At 36.9% G+C, this 13,538-nt stretch overlaps 1 protein-coding gene across 1 annotated transcript; it reads right to left on the reverse strand.

Moving 5' to 3' along the window:
* Positions 1-9,173: 9,173 nt before the first annotated feature.
* LOC123989271 (jerky protein homolog-like) lies at positions 9,174-10,773 on the reverse strand. Its single transcript, XM_046289994.1, has one exon. The coding sequence runs from the start codon at positions 10,764-10,766 to the stop codon at positions 9,174-9,176; it is 1,593 nt and encodes a 530-aa protein (XP_046145950.1). The 5' UTR covers positions 10,767-10,773.
* Positions 10,774-13,538: the final 2,765 nt, after the last annotated feature.

Raw genomic sequence — 13,538 nt, forward strand, 5'->3', positions numbered from 1 at the left:
TGAACATCAAATAACACTAGATATAATCAGGATAACCCCTGATTATAACATTGTAGATTAGTCTTACCATATGATAATCATAAAATGGTAATAAGTAGATATGGACATTATCTCGATACCATGTAAATGCAAGATTTGCTCCCTGAAAAAACCAGTGGTTTTTTATTCGTACAAATAATTGTACACTATCGATTAACCATTTTATAGGAGCTTCATTGCAATGATCAGATAAGTAGTTAACCTCTGACAAACCTGATCGATGTGGTTGCCTACGTGCCATGATAAGTGTAAGATATAGAGGCACAATATCAAGTAAAAGAATAAATGTGTTATTTTTTAAAGTAATATTGTCTTTCAAGACTGATTATTGTTGTAGATAGGTAAATAATAAATTCATAAGATAATAGTGAAGATATATGTGATATGAAAGGCTTACAAAACATCTTAATTTTCATTGTTTTGATCATTTGGACCCGGTGCTTCAGGTCGTCCAGCAGGAGCAGGGGGGAACACAGGCATTCTAGCGTTTACATTTACTCTCAGTGGGCATCTAGCAATGTTAGTGGATACTTGTCCTATATTATCTCGAGGTATGAAAGCAGGTATAGCAACTTTCCATTCTGCAGGAGTTTCAATATTCCAGTCTGTGAGAGCATTAGATATAGCATCTGATATAGCTCTTAAAGGAGATGGTTTATCTAAGGTATTTGCAGGGATAACATTCAGTGGAACTTGCGTTTGAACACTGTAGAGGTTAGCCATTATTATTTTGAAAGATTTTGACCGCTGAGATTGATGCGCTTCCAACTCTGTGACCATTTCCTCAGATGTTACCATCACGGTACCATGTGGTAAATCGCGGGCTTGTCTGGGCCAGCCTGCCCTAGATTGCCTATCTAGTTCCCTCACTCTGTCTGCGGCTTCTGCATCTACTTGTTCTCTTGGTACAATCGGAATTTTAAACACTTCATTTCCAATCTCTCTCACTGTGTAACCCTGAACTGTTTTATTATATTGGTCAAACAACGTTAGCTCTGTCTCAGTCTTTGCCTTGGATATATTGAACACACCTGCTGCCAGAATGCGCAACTCTGATTCTGCAACAACACACATTCCCCCTGCTGATCCTCTATATCCACCGAATACTATATCCTTCATAAGTTCACGTTTAATATGAGTACAGAGATATGCAAGGTCCGCATATTGTCTTAGGTTAACAGTAGGACGCACAATTGAGCAAAAGGGATTTCTTAGCAGATCTAGTGCCATTCTACATGCATTCACAAAGTTGCTCTCTGGAATTCCTTTTCTTATCAAGAGTTCCACATCAAAATACTGTAACCTAGAAACTACATCTGCTATGGTAATTAAGCATGTAACATTAGAACTGGTGGATTGTTCAATAACCCATGCTAGTGACAGCCCTTCATTACTTTGTAGCATTGACCAACACATTGCAAGTTGATTGTAGATGTTTTCCCATGTAGGATCTTTCATTGCATAGAACCGGGGATACTGCCTCACTATTCCCTCCGTTATGTAGGCATCTAAGTTTAATCCTGGAAGTCGTGATTGAAACTGTTGCTTTCGTCTGCTTATCCAACTTGCTGTCAAATTATGCTCCTTAGTCATAGATACTATATAGACAAATGTAGCCCCTGCAATGAGAGATCGGCATCTGTCTATGTTTTGTATAGCTCTTGCTTCCAAATATCCTAACATCGAGCCTTCGCTCATCTGCAGCCAAACTGGTGTAATATCGTCTATAATGTCAAAGTTGATATTATCAAGTGCTATGTAATCCACCAGAGGATCTGCAAGATCAATCCAAGCATTTCTCGCGTTTTCATTTCTTAGAAATTCTGATGGAATAGCTTGTCCTCGCATGGAGTAGAATATATGTGTCTGGAGTGATAACGTATGGTTCATCGAATTTGGGGTACTGTAGTATAGGTGCGTTGCATAATATTTCCTTGAGTTTTATGAAAGCGTTTTGCTGTTCCGTGTTCCAGGAAAATTTTGTGTCTTTTTGCAATAAACTTGTTAAAGGTTTTGCAATTTTTGCGAAATTATCTACGAATCGTCTGTAGTAGCCTGCGAGTCCTAAGAATTCTCTTATGTTCTTGACGTTCTTAGGAGTTGGAAATTTTTGTACAGCTTCTGTTTTTGCTGGGTCGGGTTTTATACCTTTCCCACTTAGTATGTGTCCTAGAAAGCATACTTCCGATTTAAGGAATTCGCATTTTTCGGGCTCAAGTTTTAATTTTACGTCTCTTAATTTTTGTGCGACTGTGTTAAATCTCGTGTTGAGTTCCTCTAAATTTCCTCCAAATATTATGATGTCATCGATGAAAACAAAGCAAATTTTTCCAATTGAATCACCTAATGCTGTGTTTATTACCCTCTGAAAGGTTCGTGGCGAGTTTCTTAATCCGAAAGGTAAGACATTGAATTCAAATCGTCCCAATGGATGTATGCTGAAAGCTGTCTTATGTATGTCTCTTGGGTTCATCTTGATTTGATGGAAGCCTGATTTTAAATCTACTACGTGATATAGTTTTGCCTGTCCTAATTGGTCGAAGATTTCAGTTATATTTGGGAGTAGATATGGGTCTGGGATCGTTTTTTCGTTTAATTTTCTGTAGTCTATTACCAGTCTCCATCTTTTCTTTCCCTCGGCTGTTTCCTTCTTTTTGACTACCCAAGTTGGGGCGTTAAAAGCACTTTTTGAGTGTCTGACAAAACCGTTTGCGATTAATTTTTCCGTTTCTTGTACCGCAGTTTCTTTTAATTTATGTGGCAGGGGAAATTGTTTTACATATACGGGTTTCTCGTCCGTTAGGTTAATTTCATGTTGTTCCGTATTGTAGGACTCTATTTTATCTCCTTCTAACCAAAATATGTCATTATTTTCTTCGATCAATTCTCTCATTATGGCTTTCTTATCTTCGGATAGGTTTCCTAGCCGAATTTTTCCTAAAAGTTTATCCCGCCGATTTTCCGTTTCTTTGCTTTTCGTCACAGTACCATTTTCCTTGTTTTCTGTAAAACTGATTTTTCCTACTTCTAATATTTCGCTTTCGTCTATTTCTGGTAGGTTTCCTGTTTCCTGAAATCCTTCCAATATGTCTTCTACATCGTATGCTGCATAGTTATATTTGTTTTCTAAAAGGTCAGTTTCGTTTTTGAATTTGATGCTTGTGTTTTCATCTACTTTTGTTAGAAATGTTGTATAGTCGTACGACTCTATTTCGCACTTTCCTTCGTGGCTGTCGAGTACTGTATTTATACTGTTTATTATCTGTCCTGCGTATTTGTTGTCCGTTCTTAAATGTTCTTCGAGATTTGCTGACGTCGTCTGTTCCGTATTTATTGTTACGTTACTTGGTTCGTTATTTAATTTGTCCACTATGTTTAATAAATGTAGTATATCGTTATTGAAGCTATCGTCTGAGTCTCCTGTCATATTATCCGGTTGCGGAAGGTCTTGGTTTGCATTGTCAATGTCGCTCGAGTTTTCGCTGATTCCTGTTTGTTTGTTTTTATTAGCTGAATTACTTGGATTGATTGTAAATCCTATGTCTTTATCTTGCCAACTGGCACCTCCGTTATCGGTTTGGTTAGTGTTTATGGTTAGATTCTTTACGTTTTTTGTTCTGGGTATTGCACCTAATTCTGTATTCGCGTTTGATACCTCGGTTGTAGCTTTTGGTGTGAAGTCAAATGTTCTTCGTTCTGTTGGTGAACGTGGTGTTTTACGGCTTTGTAAAAAGGCTGATGCGTGATTACGATCTTCTACAATACTTTTGAGTTCAGGATTTTCTTGTGTCCTGCTTCTTGTTAATCTATTTTCGTCTTTAATGTTTTTGTTATCCGTTGGCTTAAAATTCTTATTATTCATTTGAAAGTTTCATTATTTGTAATTATTTAGTGAATAAATGAGTTAATTTTATGTTTAGGTGAATTTTATGTCTACTTTGTAGCAGTATCTCAATGAATTGATAATGTTGTATATTGAAATTGATTCGAAAGTGAATTTCTTGAATTTTTGTTGAAGTTGCAGACAAAGATTTATATTCTCGAGTTAGATTTTTTTATGAGTCTACCCTATATTACACGTTAGTAGTGCCTGTTGGCGTTCGATTCGTATCGGAACCACTGTAATGTCGCGAAGTTCTCCCTCTCACTGAGATCTCCGCGTACTTTTGTATGATTTGTATCTACGTTGTTAGCTAGGTAGAGGTTCTTACTTACCTTTCGCTGGGCGAGGATACCTGTAGAAATAGGTCGTCCTGGTGGATGTAGACGGTAGGGTAGATGTTCGAGTCAAGATCACACACTTCCGATCACAACAAATGTTTATTGGGTTTAAATACAATCCTTAACTTGCGCGCTCTTTACAGATGACGATTTGCTCTGTCGGGTCTCTGAGTCCCGTAGCAGAGTCGTACTTTGTGGATTTCTGTACGCGTATTTGAATTGAATCCCGGAATCGCGTTAAACGGACTGGCCGATTCTGAACGAGTTTCACGGAAGTGATCGGGTCGCGATGACTTTTGAGTCTGCACTAAATTTGATCTGATACGAGTTCTGTACTATAATTGATCTGTGTTGTTTCTGTAGTATAATTTGTCTGCTACTGGTTCTACACTGAATTTGATCTGATACGGGTTCTGTACTATAATTGGTCTGTAGTATAATTTTTGTCTGCCCGCGGGCGGTTTGGTCTCGTTATTATATATTGATTAATGAGGTCGACTTTTGATTTGGCAATTCGGGTGAACCACCTCGTCCGGATCGTCAGCGTTCTTGCCGTACGACATCCCGGCTGAGTTGCTCACTCAGAATTTTTGCGGAGCGATGAATTTGGATGGTGCAATAGAAGTTCACAGAATTTGTATCGCGTAATGTAAGTTTAAAGAATCTGTATAGCGAAATATAAGTTTAAAGAATTTAGGTCGCGAAATAGCGGCTTAAAGAGTTTGGGTGGCGAAATAGAAATTTTAGAGAATGCGTCACAGGACGTGACAATACATATATATATAAGACGTCTTCGCATAGAAGTCATACATATATATTATTGATAAAATTTCCAAGCATTTGTGAAAAAAATAACCACAAATGGGAAATAAAAAAAATACCAGGAGAAGACTCTCCCTCAAAAAAGCTTATAGAAAACTGTAAGTGCTAACAATTTATATGTACATTTCAGTAACTTGTGTGAATTGTCCTACATTCGTTTTAATTTGCAGGCGACGCACAGTGGGGTATTTGACCCGAAAACGCGGAAAAAACTGCTTTAACGTTATTTATAGGTTCAAGATCATATTATAGTAGATCGTTGAATGCGTGTTAATGTCAGCTACAACATCGTGAAATAAAAAATGGGCTATAATATTTAAAAAATCAAGGTAGCCTTGCTTTTCTGTATAAAAATTTTTTTTCGAAACTTCATATATTAAAATTTGTAGAAGTCTAAATACTGTTAAACTTTTGTTCGAAATATTTTTTTTTAATTATTGAAAACCCTTGTAATATCGTGGTTATGGTAGAGTAGTTGTACCAGAAAGCTAAAAGAAGTTATTTTTACACATACACTATGTTGAACTGATATATAACTGATATTGATCATACAAAATATTTAGGTCGCAAAACTACAATTTTTCCAATGCCATTTGCCGAAAAGCATCCCCAGACCATTGTACCTTGATTCATATTTTTCAATGTGGGTTTCACACAATTATATGATAATTCATCATTATGTTTCCGCAACACGTACATCCTACCATGACTGTATTTCATACGAATCATAGAATCATCAGTCCATAATACCTTTCTCCAAAAGTCGTCTGATTGCAATACATGTGATTCATAAAATTGCATCCGCTTTTTCAAATTTATTTTATTTAAATATGGCAATTTTCTCGCAACACGTCCATACCTTTCCGCTGCATGTAACCTTCTTCTAATAGTTTGTACACACGGAACATTTATATCCTTTAACTGGGCTCGTATCTTTGATGCCGATAAAAATGGGGATGACACTGAAATATTTACAATTTTTGTATCTGTACGAGTTGTTGTAATTTTTGGACGTCCTGATCTCTGTAATGCAGAAACTCGTCCGTCTTTCTTATATGCAGAAACTATTTTAAAAATAGCAGCTGGTGTTTTTCCAAAACATTTCGCTATTTTTCAGTACGAATCACCTTCGTTATGCATTCTTATAACAATTTTACGTTGTTCACTTGTAAGTTGAAAGAATTTTCTCATGTTTCTATAACAAAAGTTCTTCTGTTGTGAAATTAAATAAACAATAAACAAAACGATAAAATGCCCACGGTTTAAAATATATAATACAATATACAGACAGAAATTGTTATATATTACCTGAGGGAATTTGAAAAACCTTATTTTTAAATTTTAATATAATTTTAGTAATATTTTATAAATATAATAGAAACTCCAAAAGATTAACACATGTAATGTCGACGCTTGTATGAATATATTAACAATCAATCAAAATGTAATAACTTCACATAGTAACAACAGTGATACTCATCGCGGACGATCGTCTTTCTCCTGCGAACGTTTACCGAATCTGCTGTAATAATTTTTCCAAATATTTGACAAGTACACTCATAACAGAACATGATTTGATAGATTTCTTGGAAACCTTTTTTTAACCAAAATTTTTCTCTTTCATATGATCTGGTTAGAATTTTCCCTAGTTTATTAGTAATTGAAGTGAATTAAAAAATATCAGCAGACATCGCCGCGTCTTGGGTATCTGCATCACTTTAATCGACGTTTAAACATATTTAAATAATCACAATGTAATAAAAATTCATATCATTTTATTCGGGAAAGTCTGCAGGTTAGTTTGGTGTAAAAGTGAACTGAATAGAAGAAACTATAAGACCGCAAAACGTTTCCAAAGTTGAAAATTTGCAATTACTTTTTAAGTGAAATTTTCTCAAAAACTATGAACACTACATAAAAACAGTTTACGAATTTGTATTCGACATAAAAGAATCTATAAAAAACATTTATAAAAAAATGACAAAATCAGAAAGATTAAAAAGTTATCAAGCAACATAGGTCGTGTTTACTTATTTCTGGAACGCGTATTCGTTGCATATTGTGAATTTTTAATTTTTTTTACGAAGAAATCATAAACTAATCAACATTTTATCGGCATAGTAATGAAGCTTATTTCATGTAGTATCAGTAGATATACAATTAGTTTTTCAAATTTCAATATTTTCTTTGGTACAAACGTTTCTTTGTTTCAAACTCCAGGTGTTTACTTACTTTTGTTATCCACTGTACATGAAATAGTACGTTTTTTTGCAATAAAAAGTGTTCGGAGTGAAAAAATATAAAATGTTTTTTTAACGGGACCAATCGGGAGACATACTCTACCAGATGCAAAAGGTTTCGTTCCGATTGGTCTATCTGTCTCGGCGTAATCGGTGGACATACATAAAAAAAAAATATATATATATATATATATATATATATATATATATACACATCGAATTGAGTATCCTCCTCCTTTTCGAAGTCGGATAAAAATAAGGACAGTCCTTAAAAAAATACGAAACACGCGCATTCCATAAGAATAAAATATAAATTTGAATGTGGCGCCAAAACCGGCGGCCATCTTGAAAATATAACATTTTCCGTCAGTCGGCATAAATACCCTTAACACATTCGAGACGGGGCTAAATTTTATATGCTTTCCGTTTGGCCGGCGGAGAGTGCTCCGCGAATGTTTGACTGCAAACAAAACATAATGCGCCCGTTTAATGTAATAGAGATTCTATTTCACTTTATCTTTAGACTCTGGAGAGATTCCTTTATTACTGTTTCGATGTTGGATTGTTTTATTCGATATACAGTATAGACTCGTTATAAGCTAAAAAGATCTCTACGTTAATTGCAAAGAAACTATCCCCACCACTGGGGGGTACAGTATTGCCTCGAAATAAGCAAGTGGCTCGGGACCGAACCGTTGCTTATTTCGAGGGAGGTAGCTATTCGGCTTGACTTTGTTCTCGAAACGGGACGATAGAGAACGCCAGGTAGCGGCAAATCATAAAGTGATCGGCCGAGCAGCGATGTTATTTTTTGAACAAGGATAGAAAGCATTATATACATATATTCCATCCTTCTTCTACTAACCGATGTCACTGCTCAGTCAAGCGTGAAATTTATTACCCTAAACATCGGCTTCGCGCTTTCATGGACCTCTCACTCATTTCTCGTACCTCTCACTTTGCGGGCGACTTCAAACAAAGAAGAGGGGATAGCGACTTGCTTATTTCGAAGTCGAGACCACTTGCTTATTACGAGGCAATACTGTATACCCCTCGAGACGCCACGAAGCTCGCTCGCCGAGTAGCGTAACATGATCTGGGATCAGATATCGGTGAGGCAACACTAATGCAAGTACTTAACTTTGTTATTTTCCATTTTTTTTTTATAAAACTTTTTCCATGATATTTCTGACATTTTTCTAATTAAAATGATACCAAACACGATATAATTCGGACCATATTTACCGTGTAAACTAATTACAACTTAACGCACGGGACCGGACTTTTGCCTATAACGTGTAGTTCCACTATTGTTTGATGTTAGCCGACTGCTTCGAACGTAGAAAAGGACCTTGAGTGAAAAAGAGGACGGAGCGAAAACAAACTGTTCTATGTCGATAAGGCAAGTGAACTTTGTTATTTTTCATTTTTTTTTTTATAAAACTTTCTCCATGATATTTCTGACATTTTTCTCATTAAAATGATACCAAACACGATATAATTCGGACCATATTTACTTGAAACAACTTATTATGTATCATTATCATTTCTATTAAATTAGAAAAAAGTTTAATCTCAAGTATCTGTTCAATCAGCTACAATATCACAATAACTAGTTTTTATTAGAGTATATAAATATTTGCATTTCATTATAAAATGATAGTTTCATTTTATTGGTCGTCTTATTAATAGCACTCATTTTATTCTTAGATTTGTTACAATGTTTTGATAAATGTTGTACATCTGTTTTCTGTTCCTCTAATGTCCTGTTATTTAGGTGTTTGAAGTTGTCTCGCCTAAAAGAAATGAACTTTGGATTATGTTTAGAACAACATGGCGTATTAATAATACTTAATTTTTTGAATAAGTTGTCTTACCTAAGAATAATAATTTCATTGCTTCTAAAAGCAATTCAGACGAACGTGGGATGCGGTTTTTATAACGCTCCAAACGTCTGAAAATATCTTCCAATTCCTGTCTTTCTTCTCTGTTTACTGGGATCCCACGTTCTTGTGTTCTGTCACTTTCGTTGCTTTCTTCTTCCTGGTCTTCTTCCCATGGTTCTTCTCTTTCTTCATCCTTGTCTTCAACCCTTTCTTCATCCTTGTCTTTGTCTCTGCTTTCGTCCGTATCATCAATTTTTCTTGAATATGTTTCTTCCTCCTCACTACACTCATTCAAATATTCTTCAACTTCTTCGGAGGTTACATTATGCTCCGAAATGCTCGTCAAAAGTTGTTGCATTTCCGGTACAAGGTTTTCTTCCTCTTCTTGTTCTTCTTCTTCATCTGTTTTTGAAATGATTTTGTTCCAACAATTTCTGATATTACTGCATGTCACTTCGCTCCAAGCTTCACTAATCATGTCTATGCAATCTTTTATTGTGTATGTTTTAAAAAATTGTTCTGCACCACTTCCGTAAGTGACAAGCCGCTGTGTTAATTTATGGCGGAAACTGCGTTTGAATTTAGCAATAATTCCTTGGTCCATTGGTTGGATCAAAGATGTGGTGTTAGGTGCTAAATATTTGATTAAAAAATGGTCATCCTGCACGTAATTGATTGGTAGTTTATGACTCGCACAATTGTTAATTATTAACACAACTTTTCCGCATAATCCATTTTCTAACTGATATTGTCTAACAGATTGTTTAAAACAATTATCCACCCAATCTAAGAATAAACTTTGGCTCATCCATGCATTAGCTTGAGCCCGAAATACTACCGGACGTCGATTCATAACATTTTTTAATGCTCTTGGCTGTTTATATTTATAAATTAAAAAGGGCATAAGTTTATGTGTTCCGGTTGCATTGGCGCACAGTCCTATCGTGAGTCTTTCTTTTTTCATTTTATGGCCACTTACACACTTTTCTGTTGCACTCACCAGAGTTTTCACTGGCAAAGCCTTCCACAGCAGTGCACTTTCATCCATGTTATACACATTTTCCGGATTTATTTCTTCGTCTTCCATGAAAGTTTGGAAGTCAGCCACAAATTTACGTGCTCCATCTTCATCGGCACTGGCTTTTTCACCGTATACACGAACTAATCTGATGTTGTTGCGTCTTTTAAATTTTGCGAGCCATCCCTTGCTCACTTTAAATTGTGAAGGGGCTCCAAACTCCTCTTTCAATTCGGTTGCTTTTTCAATTAGCAGCGCGTCTGATATGTAGTCTCCTACGGTTCTCCTTTCTATAAACCATTTCAACAGGCGTTCCTCCAATTCCTCGAACTTTGGTTTTCTGACCCTCTGTCGTCGCTTTGCCTTCGAATCTTGGTCTTCAAATTCACCAATCACCGCCGCTTTTTGTTTTATACGACGAACCGTGGTGTAGTGCACATTATATTTTGCAGCGACAGTTGCGATGGAAGATGTCTCTAGATCCTTGAGAACGTCCAGTCGCTGTTGCATCGTTAACGACACTCTTTTTACACCTGCCATCACTATAGCTTACACTAACACTAAATATAAATTACAACTAATCAAAAAGTAAAAAAAAAGCTAAGTCTAATTGTTCTTATAAATAAGGGCTCGAAAGAGTTTTTATCAGTTTAGTTCACACTGCACGCTAAGTTGTAACACTCACAGAATTGTATCTTAATCGTACTTCTAACTCGCGGCGATGGTTCAAGAAGAAGTGTCAAGTCTGACGAACCGTGGTCGTCCACTTCCCCGATTTTTGCCACCCACCCTTCCTTGCGCCCTTAACGTGATTTTTCCTTGGAGAGGGTGGGGGGCTACCTAAGGATACGTGAAGACCTCGAAAGTCGGCGTTTTTCCATCTAGGTTGACCCTCGAAGGCCAAGTACCGTTGATCGACCGCTGTCGAATTTACCCTTCGGAAATACCGTTTATGACATGTTTTTAGCTATTGAGAACGAAACGAAATTAGAAATTCTAAATGCATTGTGTGAAAAAGGTAAATGACTATTGCCGGCAATAGTGAAAATATCGAAAAACTCAAAAAGGTTCAACATTAAATAGACTTTCTAAAGGTGAGTGCCCGTAAATTCAGAACGTTCATTTCGGACATTCGGATTGCCTACAAGCTCGCGACAAGCGATTTACGATCTTTTACGGGCTCTTCTCATATTTTTCTATACGAGTCTTAGCCGGTCTAAACAAACGCCCAAACCTTCTCGTTGGGTTCGCTTCGCGTTTACTCATGACTTACTCCTCTGTATCTCAGACAAGCCCCCTGCTGTGTACGTGTCGGCGAGTCACCACCAACCCTAACGGGGGCTCTGAACCGTCTTGCGCTCTGTCCCAGGCACCACCGGTCACCAAGACCATAAATTGTCATAAACCGTCATAAACTGTCTTTCGAAATCCTCGCATATTGTGTTTCGCATCGGATCGAACAAATATACAAGGTAAATATGGTCCGAATTATATCGTGTTTGGTATCATTTTAATGAGAAAAATGTCAGAAATATCATGGAAAAAGTTTTATAAAAAAAAAATGGAAAATAACAAAGTTACGTTGTTGCATTAGTGTTGCCTCACTGACATAGAACGGTTTGTTTTCGCTCCGTCCTCTTTTTCACTCGGTGTCCTTTTCTACGTTCGAGGCAGTCGGCAAATATCAAACAATGGTGGAACTACACGTTATAAGCAAAAGTACGGTCCCGAGCGTTTTGCTTATAACGAGTCTATACTGTAGTCGGTCCGCAGGGGCTGACGTGGCCTAAACAAATAACGAAGTGTCAGTCCGCAGAGCCCGACGCCGGCCAAACGGAAAGTGTCAGTCCCCAGGGACCGACATCGTCTCGAAAGTGTTAATACCCCCCATTATCATTTTTTTCGCTATCGCCTATGATAAGTGAGAAAAACGTGTGGGGAGACCATCCTGGTCCTCCCTGTATACTCATTGTCAGGGTCCGATTCATCAGTATCAATGAGACATTCATCCGTTATTATTTTATATTCATCCAGCATGTCGATAATATTTTCAACAATCCTTTTACCTATTGCCATTGCCGAATTGGAAATGACTGTGGATGATTCATTAGCAATCAGATCTGCATTGCGAAGATACTCTTTTGCATATGTTAAAGCATCCTTTAATTGTTGCTTCTCACAATTACAATTATAAAATTCACTATCACTCGCGACGGAAATATTAACTGATGAAGTAGATTCTTGTACATTCATTTTCACTTCTTACTATGGTTCTGGACTGACTTTTGTTGGTGGGCAATGGAATAGACAACACAGGTTGCTTATAAAACATTTAATTCCTTATATAAAAAAAACGTGGTACACGTGCATTGCACCAACGAGCACTTAATAGCGTCGCAAGAAAAAAGGCGGGAGAGCCGAACAAAAAAAACTGTAGGCAGTGCCAACTTGAAAACAAAAAATTACAAACAAGATATTGAATAAACATTATAAACGTCTTAAACATTAACAACTTTGACTGACTAAAGAATTCATTTCGATGCATGCAAGCTGCCTTATCGGTTCTAACAATAACATAAACAGTCACCATAAGCGTATAACGACCCAGAGTGAATACGTCACTGCACCGACTTGTAGGGAGAGCGGTTCCCTTAGAAGGTGACTCGTATTCTGTGTTATAGGGATTATAGGTTCGTGTGGTTTGCGGTTAAGGAGTGAAATCCAAACACTAATGTGCTAGATACCGAATGAAAATATGTTTATTCAAAAATTATAAGGTAAGTGAATTGAAATATAATATAAAAGAAAATCGCTAGTATCACAATAAGTGCGGCTAGAAATAGGAATACAGTAAGAAATTATAATTAGTTCGCCCTAGATTGGGAATACAATTAAAAATATGTAATTAGTAATTAATATATGTAAGTAGAAATTAATAATTGTAATAATCGATAGCGCTAACGCGAATGCGGCGTGGTCTTCCTGTACAGTCAATACTCTGTTTGTTTTCAACAATGATTATGGAAACTAAATTCCAGAGGTTTGTGCTAGACCGCTTAAAATCCAGTTAACCTTTCCTATGGGTCGCAATCGGTTTCTGGTTATACCAGAGCTGTGTTAATTGCAGGCCGTTCAAGGAGCTCCGCTCCTCGCTAGCTCTTTACACTTAAACGTAGGCTTAGCGTAACACCTGGGTAACACGTTGCGAACCGCGGATAGGAGGTCCACTGATCTACGGTACTGCACTCCACCAGTGGAAGAGTAGGAAATAGCTGTAGCTCGCGCTCTATCGCTGCCTAAACAGTTCAGCGC

The sequence above is a fragment of the Osmia bicornis genome, unplaced genomic scaffold (genome assembly GCF_907164935.1).
Source record: "Osmia bicornis bicornis unplaced genomic scaffold, iOsmBic2.1, whole genome shotgun sequence".
In the NCBI taxonomy this organism is placed as follows: Eukaryota; Metazoa; Arthropoda; class Insecta; order Hymenoptera; family Megachilidae; genus Osmia; species Osmia bicornis.

What these genes read in the sequence shown, in the direction of transcription:
- LOC123989271 (XM_046289994.1), bottom strand. Translation starts at nt 10,766, where the DNA reads ATGGCAGGTGTAAAAAGAGTGTCGTTAACGATGCAACAGCGACTGGAC.